The 19665-nt window shown below is 41.2% G+C and overlaps 1 protein-coding gene across 13 annotated transcripts in view; it reads left to right on the top strand.

Annotated features, from left to right (window-relative positions):
* Positions 1-19665, top strand: part of LOC109926406 (solute carrier family 28 member 3-like) — a 184823-nt gene that overhangs the window by 39693 nt on the left and 125465 nt on the right. For all 13 annotated transcript variants that reach the window (XR_007261780.1, XR_007261779.1, XR_007261778.1 and 10 more), the window contains exon 6: positions 1464-1608. Coding sequence is in view for 9 of the 13 variants with exons in the window: in XM_048595196.1 (XP_048451153.1) it covers positions 1464-1608 (145 nt within the window). In the remaining 4 variants the exon portion in view is untranslated. The remainder of the gene's footprint in view (positions 1-1463; positions 1609-19665) is intronic.

The raw sequence follows: 19665 nt of genomic DNA, 5'->3' as shown, positions 1-19665 counted from the left end.
CCATAGGCCTAGTCCAGCAGCTACATTATTTAGGACTTGTCCAGCTTGGTCATTTGTGGTACTGCTGAGCCACTCTTGGTGATTGAAGTTTGCCACCAAGAGTGCATTTTGTGACCTTTTCTTCCCTATCCTCCAAGTGGTGTTCAATATGGAGGAGAACTGATCCATCATGTTAGGGGAGGGGAGGGCAATAGGTGATAATTGGCAGGATTACTCTCCATTTACCCGATGCTATAAGACTTCATGATGTCTGGAATCAATGTTGAGGGCTGTCGGGACAACTGCCTCAACTGTATACCACTGTGCCACCACATTTGGCGGCTCTATCCTTTTATTGGGACAGAACGTACCTGGAGCTGGTGATGGTGGTGGTGGTATCTGAACATACTCATTCTCATGGAATCGTACTTTACAGACAATATCAGGCTGTTGCTTGACAAATATTACAATTTTGCCACAAACTCCTCGATGTTAGTTTTGTTGGGTTGACAAGATTGGTTGTGCCTTTGTTTCTAATGCCTTGTTCTCAAAGAGTGTTAAGTCAACCAGGCACAGTGGCTCAGTGGTTAACACCGCTACCTCACAGCGCTAGGGCCCCGGGTTCGATTGCAGTCTTGGGTGACTGTGCAAACTCCATACAGACATTCTCCCCGTGTCTGCATGGGTTTTGTCCAGGTGCTTTGGTCTCCTCCCACAGTCCAAAGATTTGCAGACTAGGTGGATTGGCTGTGCTAAATTGCCCATAACATCTAGGGATGTCAGGCTAGGTGGATTAGCCATGGAAAATACAGGGACAGGGTAGGGAGGTGGGTCTGGGTGGGCTGCTCTTCAGAGGGTTGGTGTGGACTTGATGGGTCGAATGGCCTGCTTCTGTACTGTAGGGATTGTATGAAGATGGGTTTTTACAAAATCAACAATGCTTCATGGCCACCATTAGTTAGCTTTTAAGACTTTACTAAAGCAATCCAAATTTCACCATCTGATGTGGTGGAACTTAAGAACCCGTTTCTGATAGCATTACCCTAGGTCTCTGGATTAGTGGTCTAATGACATTGCTAGTATATTCTCACTTACTTCAGTGGTGATTACATTTTCATATCGAGTTTTCCTGCTGAGGACTAAATTATAGATTTTATTTGTTTGTTCTTAAAATGTGGATGGTTTTGGGAAAGTCATGATTTTTTTGTTCTTTGAAAATTGTCCTGAGAAAGTGATGCTGAGTCTTTTCGTTGAACCACTGCAGTCTTTGGTAATGGTTATCTGAAAATGGTTTTATATTAGGAATTTCTAATTTTGACTAAGCAATGGTGAGGGAACTATAATAATTGTCCAAGTTAAGATGACGCGTTACATGCAAGGGTGTTTTTCCAATTAATAGAATGGCTACAGTTTATTTGTTCCATAGAATGTGATTAAGTTGACTAAACTAAGACTTCTTCAAACTGTGTTTTCTTTTGCCTCAGATTGCTGTATATGGTTCTACTTGTAGTAATTATACTTTGGCTTATTCTGGACACAGCCAGTCAAAGCACAAACCAGCTAATTTCCGTTATTGGACTTCTGTTATTCATTTTGTTCTTGTTCATCTTCTCCAAACGTCCAAAAAAGGTAAAGGCGGTATTTTTTCTTCATTTTTTTTATTCCTGCTAAGTAAACAAATAATAGTTTAAACAAGAAAAGCTGTAAGGAAAGGCCAGAGGATTCTGAGAGACAGGATTTACATGCATTTGGAAAGACAAGGACTGATTAAGGATAGTCAACAAAGCTTTGTGTGTGGAAAATCATGTCTCATTAACCTGATTGAGTTTTTTGAAGAGGTGATAAAGATCGTTGATAAAGGCAGAGTAGTAGGCATCTATGTGGACTTCAGAAAAGTATTTGATAAGATTCCACGTGGTAGACTGGTTAGTAAGGTTAGATCACATGAAATCCAGGGGGAGCTAGCCAGTTAGATACAAAATTGGCTTGAAGGTAGGAGACAGAGGATTGTGGTAAAGGGTTTTTTTTTGATTAGAGGCCTGTGACTAGTGGTGTGCCACAAGGATCTGTGTTAGGTTCTCTGTTTTTTGTCAGTTGTATAAATGATTTGGATGTGAATATAGGAGGCATGGTTTGTAAGTTTGCAGATGACACCAAAATTGGTGGTGTAGTGGACAGTGAAGATGATTATCTCAGAGTACAATGGGACCTTGATTAGATGGGCCAATGGGCCGAGGAGTGGCAGATGGAGTTTAATTTAGATAAATGTGAGGTGTTGCATTTTGGTAAAGCAAACCACGGCAGGCTTTTTATGCATTTAAAGGTTGGGCGCTAGATAGTGTTGCTGAACAAAGAGGTGCAAGTGCCTAGTTCCTTAAAAATGGAATTGCAGGTAGACAGGGTGGTGAAGAAAGCGTTTGGAATGCTTGCCTTCATTAGTCAGAACATTGAGTATAGGAGTTGGGATGTCATGTTGCAGCTGTACAGACATTGGTGAGGCCACTTTTAGAATACTGTGTACAATTCTGGTCGCCCTTCTATTGGAAGGATGTTAATCTTGAGAGGGTGCAGAAAAGAATTTACGAGGATTTTCCCAGGATTGGAGTGTTTGAGTTATAGGGAGAGGCTGAATAGGCTGGGGCATTTTTCCCTAGAGTGCTAGAGGCTGAGGAGTGACCTTTATAGATGTTTATATAAAATCATGAGGGGCCTGGATAGGCTGAATAACCAAGGTCTTTTTCCTAGCATGAGGGAGTCCAAAACTAGAGGGCAGAGGTTTAAGGTGAGGGGGAAAGATTTAAAAGGGACCTGAGGGATAACTTTTTCATGCAGGGTGGTGCACATATAGAACAAGCTGCCAGTGGAAGTGGTGGACTGAGGGTCTGTTTCTGTGCTGTATGACTCTAAATAGTCTTTAATTATTACCTTTTCAGTTTTGTCCTTTCTTTGTCTCTGTCCAAATCAGTACAACATGTGAAGTTAATTAGGTTTTAAAATAATTTTTCCAAATCATTCAAAATGGTGAAGTTTTATTCTTAATCACTATGCCAGTGCTGTACCAGCATACTAACCTTTTACAAATCATTTATCACGGTGTTCTTTTCCAAAATATTTGCCTATAACACTTGTGTCCTTCAATAATGTCATCAATGTTGATCATTAATAATTGAGGCCCCAGACTGATTCCATAATCACTCCACTAATTACAGATTACCATCTGAAAATGACCCATTTATTTTTACTCCTCTATAATTGATGTTTATTAACTTCTATTTGAGCCAACATATTACCCAACAGCCTTATCGTGCATTGTACCCTTTTATGTGATACCTTACTGAATGACTTTTGTAAATCTAAGTATATTATATTTACCAATTCTCAAAGAACTCAAATTTGCTCAGCACCGTTTTCCTTTCTTAAAACCAAGTTGACTATATTATGTAGTGTGGAGCTGGAGGAACACAGCAGGCCAGGCAGCATCAGAGGAGCAGTAAAGCTCTGCTGTGTTCCTCCAGCTCCACACTGTGTTATCTCAGACTCCAGCATCGGCGGTTCTTACTATCCCTGACTGTATTATGTATTATGATTTTCTAAGTGTCTTGCTACTACTTTCTTAACATTGGATTTCAGCATTTCCCCAATGACCAGTGTTAGTCTAATTGGCCTAGAATTTCTGACTTTGTCTACTACCTTTCTTGAAGAGTGGTGTTACATTTGCAGTTTGCTAATTCACTGGGATCTTTCTGGCATCTAAGTATTTTGGAAGTTTACAATCAATGCATTTAGTATTTCTGCAGTATTCCTTTTAGACTATAGGATACAGGGCATCAGGTCCAGGGACTCATCAGCCTTCACTCCTATTATTTTCTCTAGTACCTTTTCTCTCCTGATCACAATTGATTTAAGTTCCTCCCTAAATTTATCTCCTTGCTTTTCTATTATTCATTGGGTGATTTTTGTGTCTTCTACTGTAAAGACAAACACCAAAGGCTGCTGAGCTATGGGCTTAAATGTCCTCACAGCATTAAGAAACAATGACATTAACAGAGAGCTAACTCAAAGAGAGGAAGATTGAGACCTTAATGGGCTGGATTTTCTGAGTGGTAGATTGCCATTGTTTTTTTCAGAAAGGCAATATTTCCCTATTTCTAATGATTGACCCTGATCAGGGCTGCTTCAGAAATGTGGAGCCATACTTCCATTCTGGCAGTTTTCTCATAATGCAGAACTGTTGGGGGAAGGCAAACCATGCACACATTTTCATGGTAGTCATTGGGCCCTTCAGTGAGGGAAGGGGGTGCAGGTCTGGAGAGACAGAGGGGGGAAATTTTGTCCAGAATGATGTGGCGGTGTTGGGTCAGGATTGGAGTATAAACAGTCTAGAGGAGTTGTGGTTGTGGGTGTGTGAGGTAAATATAGGGTCTGAATTCTCTGGAATCCTTTGTACGGTTCCTAGCATGGTGGGATTATCCAGCAGAATTTTCAATTTCCTTAGCAATTTCTTTGGAGCATACAAGGCATTAGTCAGATCACAGCTGGATTATTGTGAACAGTATTGTGTCCTTTATCTAAGGAAAGATGTATTGCAAAATATATAATCTTAGGGTAAAGAGGCAACTGTTGAAGATAAAGATGAGAAGGAAATTTTTCTGAGGGTTGAGAATCTGTGGAATTCTTTACTGCAGACGGCTGTCGAGGCCTGTTTCCTAAATATATTCAAAGCTGAGACAGACAGGTTTTTAATCAGTAAATGAATCAAAGTTTATGGATAAAGGTAGGCATGTAAGGTTGAGGGTGACCAGATCAGCCATGATCTCATTGAATAGTGGTGCAGACTTGGTGGGCTGAATGGCTACTTCTCTACCTATGTCGTATGGTGTTATAGCCTGTTACCTGGAATTCTGCAGGGTCCCCATATGCAATCCCATCTGTGCTGGAAAAATAATGGTCTGGCTGGGAAGTCTGGGCCAATATTCTTGGTTACAAGGAATTCAGGAAATTGGGAAGAAACAAAGGGATGATTAGTGATATTGATCAAAAAGACTATTATAGCACTGAAAAGGGATGAAGTAGTGAGGGAATAAAGGACATTTTAAAAAAGAGCTGGAAAAACTCAGCATCGTCTGTAGAGAGAGAAAGAGTTAACATTTGAGCCCAATATGACTCTTAAGAATTGGAGAGAGATGGAAAATTGATGGGTTTTCTAGTGTAGAAAAAGTTGGGAGGAACAAGTGGAATGAAAGTGAAGATCAGGGGAAAGTTAGCAGGTGGCAGAGATTAGAGATTATAGGTGTCACAGAACAAAAGGCAAAGGGATTGGAAGTGATTGTAGGGAAATAAAAAAGAGGGTCCAGAATAGGTATTGATACTAAGTGTCCAATGCAGAAGATAGGTCAGTTCATCAACTTGGGTCAGCTCTCTTCCCTCCCACAACAGCGATAGGGTCCCCCTTGTCCTCACCTACCAACCCACCAACATCCACATCCGGAGACTCATTAGCTACCAATTATGCCACCTCCAGTGGGATGCAACAACCAGGCGCACATTCCCCTCCCCTCCCTTGTCAGCCTTCTGCAAGGACCATTCCCTCCAAAATACCCTGGTTCATTTCTGCCTCACTCCTAATGAGTCCCACTCTCCCACAGCGCCTTCCCCTGCTTTCGCAGAAGGTGTAACACCTGCCTGTTTACTTTCTGCCTTCTCACTATCCAATGTCCCAAACACACCTTCCAGGTGAAGCAGCACTTCATCTGCACTTCCCTCAATCTAGTCTACTGTATTTGCTGCTTATGATGTGGTCGTCTCTACATTGGGGAAACAACGTACAGGCTGAGTGACTGCTTTACAGAACACCTGCGTTTTGTCTGTAAAAAGGACCTGAGCTTCCAGTCGCTTGCTACTTCGGCACTCCACTATGTTCTCTGGCCAATATATCTGTCTCAGGCTTGCTGCAGTCCTCTGGTAAAACTTAGCGCAAGCTGAAAGAACAGTAACCTCATTCTCCACTTGGGAGCCCTGCGGCCTTATGGATTTAATATTGAGTTCAACAATTTTAGGGCTTGAGCACCTTTCCCATACTTTCCCCCACTCCCTTGTCATTACATGGGCTGCTACCATACACTACCCATTGCCAGTCACTCGTTGTGGTTGTTGACTTGCTCGACGAGCTGGCTTGTTTTTGTTCAGACGTTTTGTCACCATGCTGGGTGACATCATCAGTGGATCCTCTGATGAAGCGATGTTATTCTATTCCTCTTGGAATTTATACTGTCCGGTATGTTATGGTGAGTACTGTCATTTCCGGTTTTGATCTGTATGGGTTTATTTATGGAGTCCAATTCTGTATGTTCGTTGATTGAAGTATGGGTGGAGACCCGTACCTCTAGGAATTCCTGTGCGTGTCTGTTTGGCTTGGGCTACTATGGTTACTTTGTCCAGTTAAACTGAGGCCTTCATTGTCTGAATGGACAGATATTAAGGAGAGTTCATCGTGCCATTTTGCTGCTAGCTGATGTTTGTGTATTCTGATGGCTAGTTTCCTTCCTGTCTGTCCGATGTAATGTTTGTGGCAATCGTTGCATGGCATTTTGTAAACCATGTTCATTCTGCATGTTGTGGGAATGGGGTCTTTAATCCTTGTAAGTGTTTGTCGTAGAGTGGCTGGGGGTTGTGGGCCACCATGATTCCTAGTCTTAGGAGTCTTGTCAGTTCCGATACGTTCCTGATGTAGGGAAGTCTGGTAAGTGTGTTGGGTTGTACAGTGTCCTTCTGTTGTTGTCTGTTATGTAGGCATCTGTGGATGAAGTTGTGGGGATATCCATTTAAGGCGAGGATCTTGTATAAGTGTTCTTCTTCTTCCCGGCATAATTCTGGAGTGTTGCAGCGTCCTGGCCGTTAAAAACTCTCCTTAATATTTGTCCTAACGCGGCTTTGTTTTTGGACATTGGGATGGCTGCTGTGGAAGTTGAAGATTTAATCTGTATGGGTAGCTTTTCTGTATGCTGAAGTTTGGACCTCCCTGTTTGTCTGTCATTCTACCTTAACATCCAGAAACGGAAGTTGATTGTTGGTTTCTTCTTCCGTTGTGAATTTAATCCCTGTGAATACGCTGTTGATTAGGTGGGTCGCTTCTAATTTGTTGCGTTTAATAATGACAAATGTGTCGTTTACGTACCGGACAAAGTAACCATAGTAGCCCAAGCCAAACATAGACACGCACGGAGAAGAATAACCGCTTCATTGGAGGCTCTATTGATGATGTCACCTAGCATGGTAACGAAACATCTGAGCAAAAACAGGCCAGATCGTCGAGTAAATCAACAACCTCACTCACAACCTGATCTACAGATCTTTGCCAATACTTTAAGCCACTAGTTGTCTCTGTTTCGTAGCTATTTATTCCCCTAAACTGACTTTAACCAACTGCACCACCTCCACGATAACACTCAACACTGGAGCCCTCAAGGATGAATTCTTAGCCCCCTACTGTACTCCCTGTACACCCATGACTGTATAGCTAAATTCCGAATGAATGCCTGCTACAAGTTTGCTGATGTCACCACGGTGGTAGGACGGATATCAAACAATGATGAGTCAATACAGAAAGGAGGTAGAGGGCTTGGTGATGTGGTGCAATGATAACAACCTTTTAATGCTGGCAAAACTCCAGAACTGATCATTGACTTCAGAAAGAAAAGAGGAGAACATGTCTCTGTCTACATCAATGGATCGGAGTTTGAGAGTGTCAAGTTCCTAGGAATGACGATAACCAACAACCTGTCCTTGACTTCACACGCTGATGCGATGGTCAAGAAGGCTCAACAACGCCTCTTCTTCCTCAGGAAATTTGGCATGTCCATAAGGACCCTCACTAACTTTTACAGATGCACCATAGAAAGCATACTGTCCAGGTGCATAACAGCCTGGTACAGCAACTGCTTTGGCCAGGACCATAAGGAATTACAGAAGGTTGTGTGCACAGCCCAGACCGTCATGGCAGCCAACCTCTCATCCGTGGACTCCATATACACCTCTCATTGCCGCAGAAAAGCTGCCAACATCATTAAAGACCCATCCCATCTCCAGTAATGCTCTCCTACAGCCTCTTCTGTCAGGTAGAAGATAGAGAAGCTTGAACACACGCACCAGCAGGTTCAAGGAGAGCTTCTTCCCTGCTGTTATTAGTCTGATGAATGGACTCTCTAACTTCAAATAGTGTTCATCTTGTTAATGTTATTCTTGCCTCGCACACATCTTGTGCGATGTAACCTGTATGCCTCAATATGTCCAAGGTTTTTTTCACTCAATGATCTGTACGTCCTTGTTCACTATGATCTGCCTGTACTACTCGCAAGCAAAGATATTCACTGTACTTGGGTACATGTGACAACAAATCAAATCAATTAGGCAATTTTTCTGTCCAACTTTTTTTTCTCTCATTGGGCTCTATCTCCACCTATTCCCCTTTCCCCCATCCCTATCTTCTGTGTAATACCATCCTTTCTAGCTGCCATCAGTTCTGCAAAAGGAGCACTGGACCTGAAATGTTAACTCTGATTTCTGTTCGCAGATGGTTTTCCAGCAATTTCCTTTTTGTTATAGGTCAGTTCATACTAGGCTTGTTTCTCATTGCGCAGACACTGCCAGACTATAAGACATAGGAGCAGAAATTAGGCCATCCAGCCCATCGAGTCTGCTCTGCCATTCAGTCATGGCTGATAAGTTTCTCAACTCCATTGTCCCGCTTTCTCCCCGTAACTCTTGATCCCCTTGACAATCAAGAACCTATCTATCTCTGTCTTAAATATACACAATGACCTGGCCTCCGCAGCCTTCTGTGGCAGTGAATTCCATAAATACATCACTCTCTGGCTGAAGATGTTTCTCCTTATCTCCGATCTAAAAGATGTTCACTTTACTCCAAAGCTGTGCCCTCGGGTCCTGGTCTCTCTTACCAATGGAAACATCATTTCAACATCCACTCTGAGCAGGTCATTCAGCATTCTGTAAGTTTTAATTAGAACCCCCCTCATCCTTCTAAACTCTATCGAGTATAGATCCAGAGTTCTCAAACATTCCTCATATGTTAAGCTTTTCATTCCTGGGATCATTCTCGTGAACTTCCTCTAATCTGCTTGTTACTTGCTCAAAGAATTCTAACAGATTTGTCAGGCGTGACCTCCCCTTGATGAAGCCATGCTGACTTTGCTGTATTTTACCATGCACTTTCAAGTATTCAGAAATCTCATCCTTCACAATGGATTACAAAATCTTACCCATGATCGAGGTTAGGCTAATGGGCTTGTAATTTTCCATGTTTTGCCTTACTCCCTTTTTAAACAGAGGTGTCATGTTAGCTATTTTCCAGTCCTCCGGGACCCTCCCTGACTCTAGCGATTCCTGAAAGACCACCAGTAATGCCTCCACTATCTCTTCAGCTATCTCCTTATGAACCCTGGGGTATAATCCATCTGGGCAAGGTGATTTATCCACCTTCAGGCCATTCAGTTTTTCTAGCACCTTCTCCTTGGCGATGGCCATCATAATCAGCTCTGTCCCCTGACTCTCTCGAATTCTTGGGAATTCCTGTGTCTTCCACTGTGAAGACTGAAATAAAGTAATTATTCAATTCCTGAGCCATTTCCTTGTTGCCACTACTATCTCTCCAGCGTCATTTTCCAGCAGTCCAATATCCACTTTTGCCCTTTATATATCTAAAGAAGCTCCTACAGTCCTCCTTTAAATTACTGGCTAGCTTACTCTCGTATTTAGTCTTTTCCCTCCTTATTTCTTTTTTGTTGCCCTCTTTTGGTCTTTGTAAGCTTCCCAATCCTCTGGTTTCCCATTGCCCTTTGCCACATTATATGCTTTCTCTTTTGCTTTTATGCAATCCAGGTCTTCCCTAGTCAGCCATGGTTGCCTCCCTTTACCATGCTTCTTTTTCCTAGGGATCAATTTTTGCTGTGTCTCTTGAATTACTCCTAGAAACTCCTGCTGTTACCATTGCTGTTCCAGACCTGCTGACTTCCAGCAGCATTTTCCATTCTTATTTCAGATACCCATCATCAGTAATGTTTAGTTATTATTGTAGCTGAGAGAAAAGTCTGTTCAGAATAAGGAATAATAGAGAAGCTGTTAGGCTATTGTGTGTATACATTGTTCACTAAAAAGTGATTAGGAGATCAGGTGAGAACTTTCAGGCATATTATAGATAGATACAACAGCTTTTCATCTCTAGATAACTAAATGTGTAGCACCAGAGATGGCTAACATTATATCTTTATTTAAATAAATAAATGCCCAGGCACTATAGACCAATCACCCTTTACTGTTGATAGCAGGAAAAAGTACAGAATGTTTCTTTAATGAAAAAATAGAAAAAAAAGAGTCTAGAGTCCAAAATATGATAATATTCACCATGAATTTCGAAACAAAGATGACCTCGACCAATTTTGTTGAAATCTTTGAAGAGATAGAGGAGGTAGGTAATGGTAATACAAGATAGGTAGATCTGCAAAATGTTCTAGATGATGCACCATGTAATACACAAACAAGTAAGGCTACAGCATGCAGAATCAAGAGAAGTGGCTGAATGGCTATCAAGCTGGCTGCAAGTCAGAATGCAAAGGTTCGGGCTAAAGTAGTTTTCTGAATGGCAAAATGTTGTCTTGTGTTTGATCCCAAATTGAGCTATCAACCACCTAACAATGCCATCACTAAGCCAACTAATTTCACCTCTGCCTGAATTTGCCACTGCTTAAGTTCATCTGCTGCATATACCATCATCTAAATCGTTATTTTCCAGGCTGACCAACCATCTTTCACCCTTCATAAAGTTAAGGTGATCCAAAATTCTGCTAGCTGTATTCTAAATTACAACAAGTCATATTTGCTCCTCACCTTTCTGCTCCTTTAGCCACATTGACCTCCAATTGAAACTTGTCTATGCTTTAAGATTCTTGACTTTGTTTTCACATCCCACTATTGATTCGTCCACTCCTCTTTTTGTAACACTCCAAGACATCTGATGCATCCAATTCTTGACTCTTGCACATCCCCACATTTTATAGTTCTTCCATTTTTGGCTGCAGCTTCACTGGCCTTTGCCTTAAAAATCTTCACATTTTTCTCTCTTCCCCCTTAAAACATAGCTTTTGACCAAGTATTTTATCATCTGTTTCAATATGATCTCCTTATGAGCTTAATCTCACATGATCTTGTCTTACACTGCTGTGAAGTGCATTGAGATACTTCACTACGTTAAAGACTTTACATAAATAAAAGTATAAGTAATAGATGTTGTTGAAATGGGAATTACATAGACCAGTGTTGGGATTGCTGTTGTTTACAGTTTATTTTGATGATATGAACTTTGGAATTGAAATCACAATTTTGTAATTTGTGGATGATGCCAAAATGGAAGGGATTGTTAACACCAAGGAGGATTGCAACAAACTACAACTTTATAAGCATCTTGTAATATGGGCATCTATGAAGCTAGTGGATTACAAAATATATAAGGGAAATATTTCCTGTTATTAGAGGAATGATAATGCTTATTCTTGGGAAAACAAGAATGTAGGGAAGCAAGGGGTCTGGCAGTGTGAATATGCAAATAATTGGATATTGTGTTACTAATCAATTAAAGCAAACCAGGAACTTGAGTTACTCCTGGAAGTTTAGAAGTAAAATTCAGAGAAGTTACAGTAAACTTGTATTGAGCCTTGGTTAGACCACACCTGGAGTACTATTTGCAGTTCTGATCACTTATTTTAAAGGATATTGAGGCACAGGGAAGGTACAAAAAAATTACATGATAACAAAGGTGATAACTATAGGTAACGATTGAACAGCCTAGTATCTTGAAAAGACAAGTTTGTGGGGTTGCCTCATATGGAAGATTTTGATAGAGTAAAGAGAGTTTTTTATAACTGGAAAAAGGAACTTAAATGGTACTGAAGTGAGAAACAAAGCCAAAATATTTTGTCTTTAATTCATTAGGACTGGGATACAAGAAACCAAACTTTGAAAGGAATCACCATTTATAAAACATAAAAGTATGGTGATTGGTTGAATTATGATTGAAAAGATGATGCAGTTGGATCTGTTAATGGAGGTCATTATATCATGAAAATCTAGATTGTTTTGTCCCAAAAGGAACGTATTGTGTGCAGAAGTTCCTTAAATAATAGCGATTGCCTATTCATTGTCATGCTTTTTAATGAAGTTCCCTGGTCTATCAAAGCCAATTCATACCCCAACCCTCCATGGTTTTGTTGTTTCTGTTGTTAATGTGTCAGAAGGATGAAAGAGGCAAGAGGTTAATAGTAATTCTGGCACTGGTGTCTTAATCTGTTTTTATAGGAAACACTAACATATAATCTCAAAGTTGAGTTTAGTTTTAATAATGCCTTGTATGACCAAATAGATGGTGTTGCCATGGGTCTGTTCTAATCCCAACTCTTGCCAACATCTTCATTGGGTATCATTAAAAGAGCATCTAACCAAGTAAACTCCTAACCATTGCATACTTTTTGCCTCTCTGTTTCTGACCTCATTTGAGCCTTGATTCAATTCCGGATAGAAGAACTGAACTCTAGAGGTAAGGGGAAAGACCTTGACTTTGATATGTTAACAAAAGGAAACTGTAAAGGCATGGAGGGAATGGTTGGTGTTTGAGTTGGCTGTGATGGACTAAGTAACTTCATTAAAAGGCATTACGGTAGATAGGCAATGGCTATTATTTAAGGAGCAAATTGTAGCAGTTGTGCGCTCCTTTTGGATGAAAGAACACAAGGCCAGTAGCTCAGCCATGGCTAATAAAAATTTAAGGATGGTGTTAGATTCAAAATGGAGTCATAAAAAGTTGCTGGAAAAGGTAGCAAACCTGAAGACTGGGAACAATTTAGACTTCGTCAAGAGGACCAAAAAGGTTTAATAAGAATGGTAAGATTGAGTATGAGAATTAATTTGCAAGGAGCATAAACGTGGACTCTAAGAGCTTCTCTAAGTGTGTGAAAAGTAAAAGATTAGTGAAGTCAAATGTCGGCCCCGTACAGACTTAATTGGGAGAATTAATAATGAAGAACAAAAAATATGTCAAAGCAATTAAACAACTACTTCAGTTCCGTCTTCACAGAAATACTAAGAAGGAGCAATTGAAGGAGGCTAGTACTATTTTTTTTTAAAAAAGTACTGTAGCAATTAATAGAACTGAAAACTGACAAATCCCCAGGGTCTGATGATCAACACTCTAGGCTACTAAAGGAGATGGATATGGAAATAATGTAATTGTTCGTTGTTATCGTCCAAGATTCTCTGGATTCTGGAACAGTCCCATCAGACTGTCAAATGTAGAAAATTGCCCAGGTGTGTCTTGTACATGGCAATTAGTACTGATCAAACCTGGCCAGTTACTGTCCCATCAGTAAAATGATGGAAAGGGTCATCAACAGTATTGAGTAGCACCTACTTAGCAATAACTTGCACAATGCTTCTCTGTTCCTGACCTCATTTGAGCCTTGATTCAATCCCAGGTAGAAGAACGGAACTCTAGAGGTGAGGGGAGAGTGACAGACTTTGACGCAGAATTGGGCCAAATTTGATTTGTACAAGATCAAGGAAACTGAACAAAACTAGAGTAAATGGTAATTGGGAAAGTTTCTCTGCTGGTTGGAAGTATACCCAGTTCAAAGGAAGATGATGGCAGTTTAGGAGGTCAGTCACTGCAGCTCCAGGAATTCTCCTGCAGGAGTTCCTCAGGGTAGCATCCTAGGCCCAGACATCTTCAAGCTGCTTCTTTAAAAAATTTCTCTCCATCATAAAGTCAGCGTACGATGCTTGCTGATGGTTGCATCTTGTTCAGAACAATTCACTCAGATACTAAGCAGCCCAGTGAGACCTGGATAAAATTCAAGCTGGGGCCTACAAGTGGCAATTAATGGTCATGCCACACAAGTGCAAGGCATTGACTACCTCCAAGTGAGAATATAACCATTGCCTCTTGGCATTCAATGGCATTACTATCACTGAATCCTCCACTATCAACATTCTGGTGGAAATCATTGACTAGAAACTGAATTGGACTAGCCCCATACATACTGTTACCGGAAGAATAATCCAGGGGCTAGGAATACTTCAGTGGAGTAACTTGCCTTGATACCTCAAAAACAAAGCATCAGAAAAGAATTTGTTGGAATACTCCCCACTCACCTGGATGAGTGCAGCTGCAACAACACTCAAGAAGCTTGACACTATCCAGTACAAAGTAGGTGGCTTGTTTGGCATCACATACCCAAGCTTCTAGGCCCTCTACCACCGACACGCAGCATCAATGTTTACCATGTATAAGGTGGACTGCAGAAATTTACCAAGGCGGCTCAGATAGCACTTTCCAAGCCCAAGGCCACTGTCCTCTAGAAAGATGAGGTCAGCAGATACAAAAGAAGGGTCACTGGACTCAAAATATTAACTCTGATTTTTCTCCACAGTTGCTGTCAGAGCTGCTGAGTTTCTCTAGCAAATTCAGCTCTTGTTTCAGATTTCCAGTATCCACTGTTCTTTAGTTTATTTTAGTCGGAATAAATGAGTCTTTTTCCGAGTGGCAGCTAGTGCCTAGTGGGATATCGCAGCGATCAATGCATGGACTCCCAGCTGTTCATAATAGAATATATTATTTATGATTTAGCTGAGGGAACTAAGTATAATATCTTCAAGTTTTTAGATGTCACAAAATTCGGTGGGAGGGTGAACTGAGTAGGATGCCGAGATGCTTCAGTGTGATTTGGCTAGATTCAATAGGTAAATACATAGTATTTGATGTATAATGTGGATAAATGTGCAGTTAACCCTTTGTTAGAAAAAACAGGATGGTAGATTATTGTCAGTCATATTAGGAATTGAGGGTTGGGAGATATGTGGAATATAACAGAAGGTCCAGAAACTGATAAAGAAAAAATAGAACATGCATGTAATCTAGAAAAGATGTTATAAAAACAGATTGTAAAATCTTCTATAGGTATGTTAAAAAGCAAATGTTTGGCTGAAATGAACTTGGGACCTTTACAGGCAGGGTCAGGAGAATTTATAATGGCAGAGAAGCTAAATGATTACTTTGTTTTCACTGTGCAATATGTCATAAATCTCCCAGAACCAGAGATCCAAGTGGCTAGCGAGAATGAGGAGTTTAAGGAAATTGGGGTTAGCAAGAAGATTGTATTGGAGAAATTAATTGTGCTGAAATTTGATAAATCTCCAGATGTGATAGTCTGTGTCCCAGAGTATTGAAGGAAGTGGCTGGCGAAGTACTTGATTTGTTGGTGATTATCTTCCAAAATTCTGCAGATGCTGAATGATTATTGCTGATTAGAAGGTAGAACATATCACCCTATTATTGTAAGAAGGGAGTGAAAGAGAAAACCGAAAATTAAGACCCATTAGCCTTACTTAAGTAGTGGAAAAATGCGAGAATCTATTATCAAGGAAAGGATAAATACACATCTGGCTGACAACGATCTGACTGGCAGAGTTGCATGGATTCGTGAATGGCAAACTGTTGATGAACTGGTTGGAGGTTTTATGGTGTTGTTAACAAAATTCATAAAGGAAAACTGATGGATGTAGTGTACTTAAATTTTCAGAAGGTTTTTGATAAAGTTCCCCACAGGAGGTTGGTTGGAAAAATTAAAGCGCATGGGATAGAAGATAATGCACTGGCGTGAATTAATGACTGGCTGACAGACAGAAAGCAGAGAGTAGGAATAAATGTATCATTCTCAGGTTGGCAGGCGTGGCTCCTGGCTACTGCAGTTGATGGGCTTTGAACCCCATCCCCCCAACCTTGCTAACCCAGCCACTTAATATCTATCATTTTTGTGTTTACCTTGAGAAAATCCTAGGCCCATTGCAGAAGCAGAGCCTCTTTTCTTGCCAGCCTCCATCATTAAGATGTCTAGCATTGTTATCTCTAAGTTTAGTATTCCACTGTTTCCTGGTTTTCTATTTGTGCAGATTCTACTTTGAGCTATTGTCAGTACAAGCAATTAGCAGTTGCTTCCTTCCAGTAAGTGCAAGCCTGGCTGTTCTTAAGGAGAGCACATGGCTGCTCCACGTGATATGAGCTGCTAGGCTTAATGCTAAGCACTTAGTTAGCCCGTAGCACAGATCCCACTCAGACCAATATGATTATGTAACCAGGGAGACATCAAGCTTGTGTGCTGCCCTACATAAAGAGGAGGAGTGCAGGCAGTTCATGAATCATGACCCTGCACCTGAAAATAGGTTTCAATGAATTTTTAGACTGGATTCCAAGAGAGGCTTAATCTTTGCCTAATCTTCTACAGGCTTAGTATTACCTCTTTTCTTTCATACTCAACAAATTATCCCTATAAATTAGGATTCCAACTGAAGTTTCATCCCTTGTGCTTTTAATCCACCCAGAATCATAGGTATGTCCGTGATGTTCAGTGTTCCACAGACAGCTGCTGTCGCCGAATCCGGAGATCCACACTCTGTGCACATAATGCCGCATGGCACTATCTTAACCTGTCTCTCCAACAGCATTGCATCATGTTGGCTCAGGGTTGCACCACTCTGCGGTACCACTTCATCCTCCGGCTCATTCGATGTGCTAACAAGAAACTTTTTTTTCCTTTCAGGCATCAAGTCACACAAGATGCAACAACTCAGAGATACCCATGGCCCTTTGGAACCTTCCTCCCCTCCCGTGCCTTCTGACTCCATCCCCTCCCCAACCCTATCTCCTGTCAGGTATTAATCATCCCTCCCAACCTTCTGCTCTCCAATGCTTGAACGTTTTGTACTCAGCAAAGGTCTCAGCTTTATCCCTCTGCGTTCCCACCTTCATGAATTTTGGGCACGACATGACATCGAACTTTTCTTCAGCCGTCTCCGCCTCCGTGCCCATTTATTTGGATAAGCATCCTGGCCCTGTCCCACAGACTCCTTTGCCCAGCTCCAGCACTTTCCCTCCGCCTGGACCCATCCCTCTGGCTTTTTACATGTGCTCCATCTGTTCATTAAGAACTGTTGATGTGACATTGGTTGCCTCCATTTCTCTGTCCCCTCTCACCCAATTCAACCTATCTCCTTTTGAACTGACTGAACTCCGTGCGCTTAGATCCAACCGTGACTTTGTTATTAAGCTTGTCGATAAGGGTAGTGCTGTTGTACTCTGGCGTATTGACCTCTACATCCCTAGTTGCCCTTGAGAAGGTGGTGGTGAGCTGCCTTCTTGCAGTCCTCCTGCCGTAGGTTCGGCCACAATGCTATTAGGGACAGAATTCCAGGATTTTGACCCAGCAACAATGAAGGAACGGTGATATATTTCCAAGTCAGGATAGTGAGTGGCTTGGAGGGGAACTTGGAGGTAGTAGTGTTCCCATATGTCTGTTGCCCTTGTCCTTCTAGATGAAAGTGGTCGTGGGTTTGGAAGGTGCTGTCTGAGGATCTTTGGTGAATTTCTGCAGTGCATCTTGTAGAAAGTACACACTGCTACTACTGAGCGTTGGAAGTGGAGTGAGTAGATGCTTGTGGATGTAGCGGGCTGCTTTGTCCTGGATGGTTTAAAAACAGAAGTTGCTGAAAAAGCTCTGCAGGTCTGGCAACATCTGTGAAGAAAAAGTCAGAGTTAACATTTTGGGTCCGGTGATTCTTCCTCAGAACCATTCTGAGGAAGGGTCACCGGACCAGAAACGTTAACTCTGATTTTTTCTTCACAGATGCTGCCAGACCTGCTGAGCTTTTCCAGCAACTTCTGTTTTTGTTCCTGATTTACAGCATCTGCAGTTCTTTCGGTTTTTATTGTCCTAGATGGTGTCAAGCTTCTTGAGTGTTGTTGGGGCTGCACTCAGCTAGGCAAGTGGGGAGTATACCATCACACTCCTGACTTGTGCCTTGTAGATGGTGGACAGACTTTGAGGAGTCAGGAGGTGAGTTACTCGCCACAATATTCCTAGCTTCTGGCCCGCTAGTTGTTGTTTCATGAATCAGCCTCTACTTTGAGGATGTTGCATGTCAACTCTGACATCTCCTTCTCCTCTAATAATTGAATCATTTATTGTCACATGTAAAAATACGGTGAAAAGTGTGTACCTTGGCTGTACATACATGGCACCATTCACATTAACTTAGAATAAGATAAAGAAAAAAAAAATAAGAGGGTCCATAACCCTACTACCAAAGATCAAACTACCATTTGTCACTAATTTCATCTCCTGCTGAGATTTTTGCTTCATGGCTTGCAATCTCATATTTTACCCAAAACTCCACAAGCTGCTTTTACATCTTTCCCAAGATCCATAAAAAGGTCAATTCTGGGAAATATACTAGTTTGGTTTGTTTTGCGCCACAGAACCATTTTTCCCTATCTCAACTGTTTTTACCCCTTGTCTACTTTGTTTTTACTTATCCACATCTCTTCTGGTGCACAGTACCACTTGAAGAATTTACAACTTTGCTGAAAAAGAGATGCATTTTGTCAAAGGTTTTTCCTTGTTTAACAGTCATATTTACTCAGCAGTTAAGATTAACAACTATAAATACAAGTGTTGATATTATTATTAGTTAACTGGACAACTGTGATGATATTTATTTGGTTGAAACTCTGGTTCTTTTGTTCCAAAAGTAGTTTGTACCATATGTCTTTGGTCTGGGCACCTTTACTTACTTTTCCTCCACTTCATAATTCCAACCATTTTTTCCCACAAAGGCAGTTGCATCCTCTTTGGTGGTAAAACTTGCATCTATATTTGATAGTGGATCAACTGTGGATGCCCAATCCATTAAGGGATTTTCCCTGATCAAACTTCAGCTATCAAACTTTTATGTTGTTCACACTAGGTTGCATTGCATTCCATGCTGGAACAAAAATCCTCACTTCATGTGTTTTAACTTGGTCCTCTGGAACCCTGGTTACTGGACTGAAATTAAATTTTTCACCACCTGTGATGAATTGCATGTCCTTGGTTTGAGTCTGGGCCAGTAGTCATGCAGAAGCGCTCAATGGCCTCTTTGGACTCGGTAAACACCAAGGGAGATGAGACCCAGATGAGACAAATTGGAGTCAGAGAATTGACATTGAGGCTGCCATCTTGTTTTTGTTAGGACATTTTGCAAAAAAGGACAAAAGTAAAGGAAAACCTGCCTTTTTAATTGTGTATGAGATTAGGATGCTAATTGGTTTGGAAGTGGACACTGATTGGCAGTGGCATAGGCTGAAAATTTATTTAAGATTGTCAGTTAGGCTTGCAATAAGCTCCCTATATTAATAAATAGGCTCCTGTTCTTGTCAGACAGAAAGATCATGTGCACACATTCCAATGTTTTCATTTCAATGGGCTGAATTTTCCCAGCCACTGAATGACATGGGTGTTGGTGAGAAAGTTGGGAGAATCATGTAAGATTGGTAGTAAGGAGATACCTAACATCGAGAGCAACATGTTCCATTTTCCAACCAAGGGCTGAATTTTATCAGAAATAGGTTGAGTGTCCATTTTGGTCCATTTCTATTTCACGGGAAGTTTCTCTCCACAAGGCCTAGTGGGTTTTCCCATGCCATCTCCCAAACTTGCCTCATTACCTGCGCACCAGAGCTGTATGATACATGGTTCATCATATTGTTCCATTCGCAGTGGATGGAAGTACTTGCCTCTGCTGGGACGTCCTGGG

The sequence above is a fragment of the Rhincodon typus genome, chromosome 3, assembly GCF_021869965.1.
Source record: "Rhincodon typus isolate 14 chromosome 3, sRhiTyp1.1, whole genome shotgun sequence".
Classification (NCBI taxonomy): Eukaryota; Metazoa; Chordata; class Chondrichthyes; order Orectolobiformes; family Rhincodontidae; genus Rhincodon; species Rhincodon typus.
This window is presented reverse-complemented; position numbering and strand designations above follow the sequence as displayed.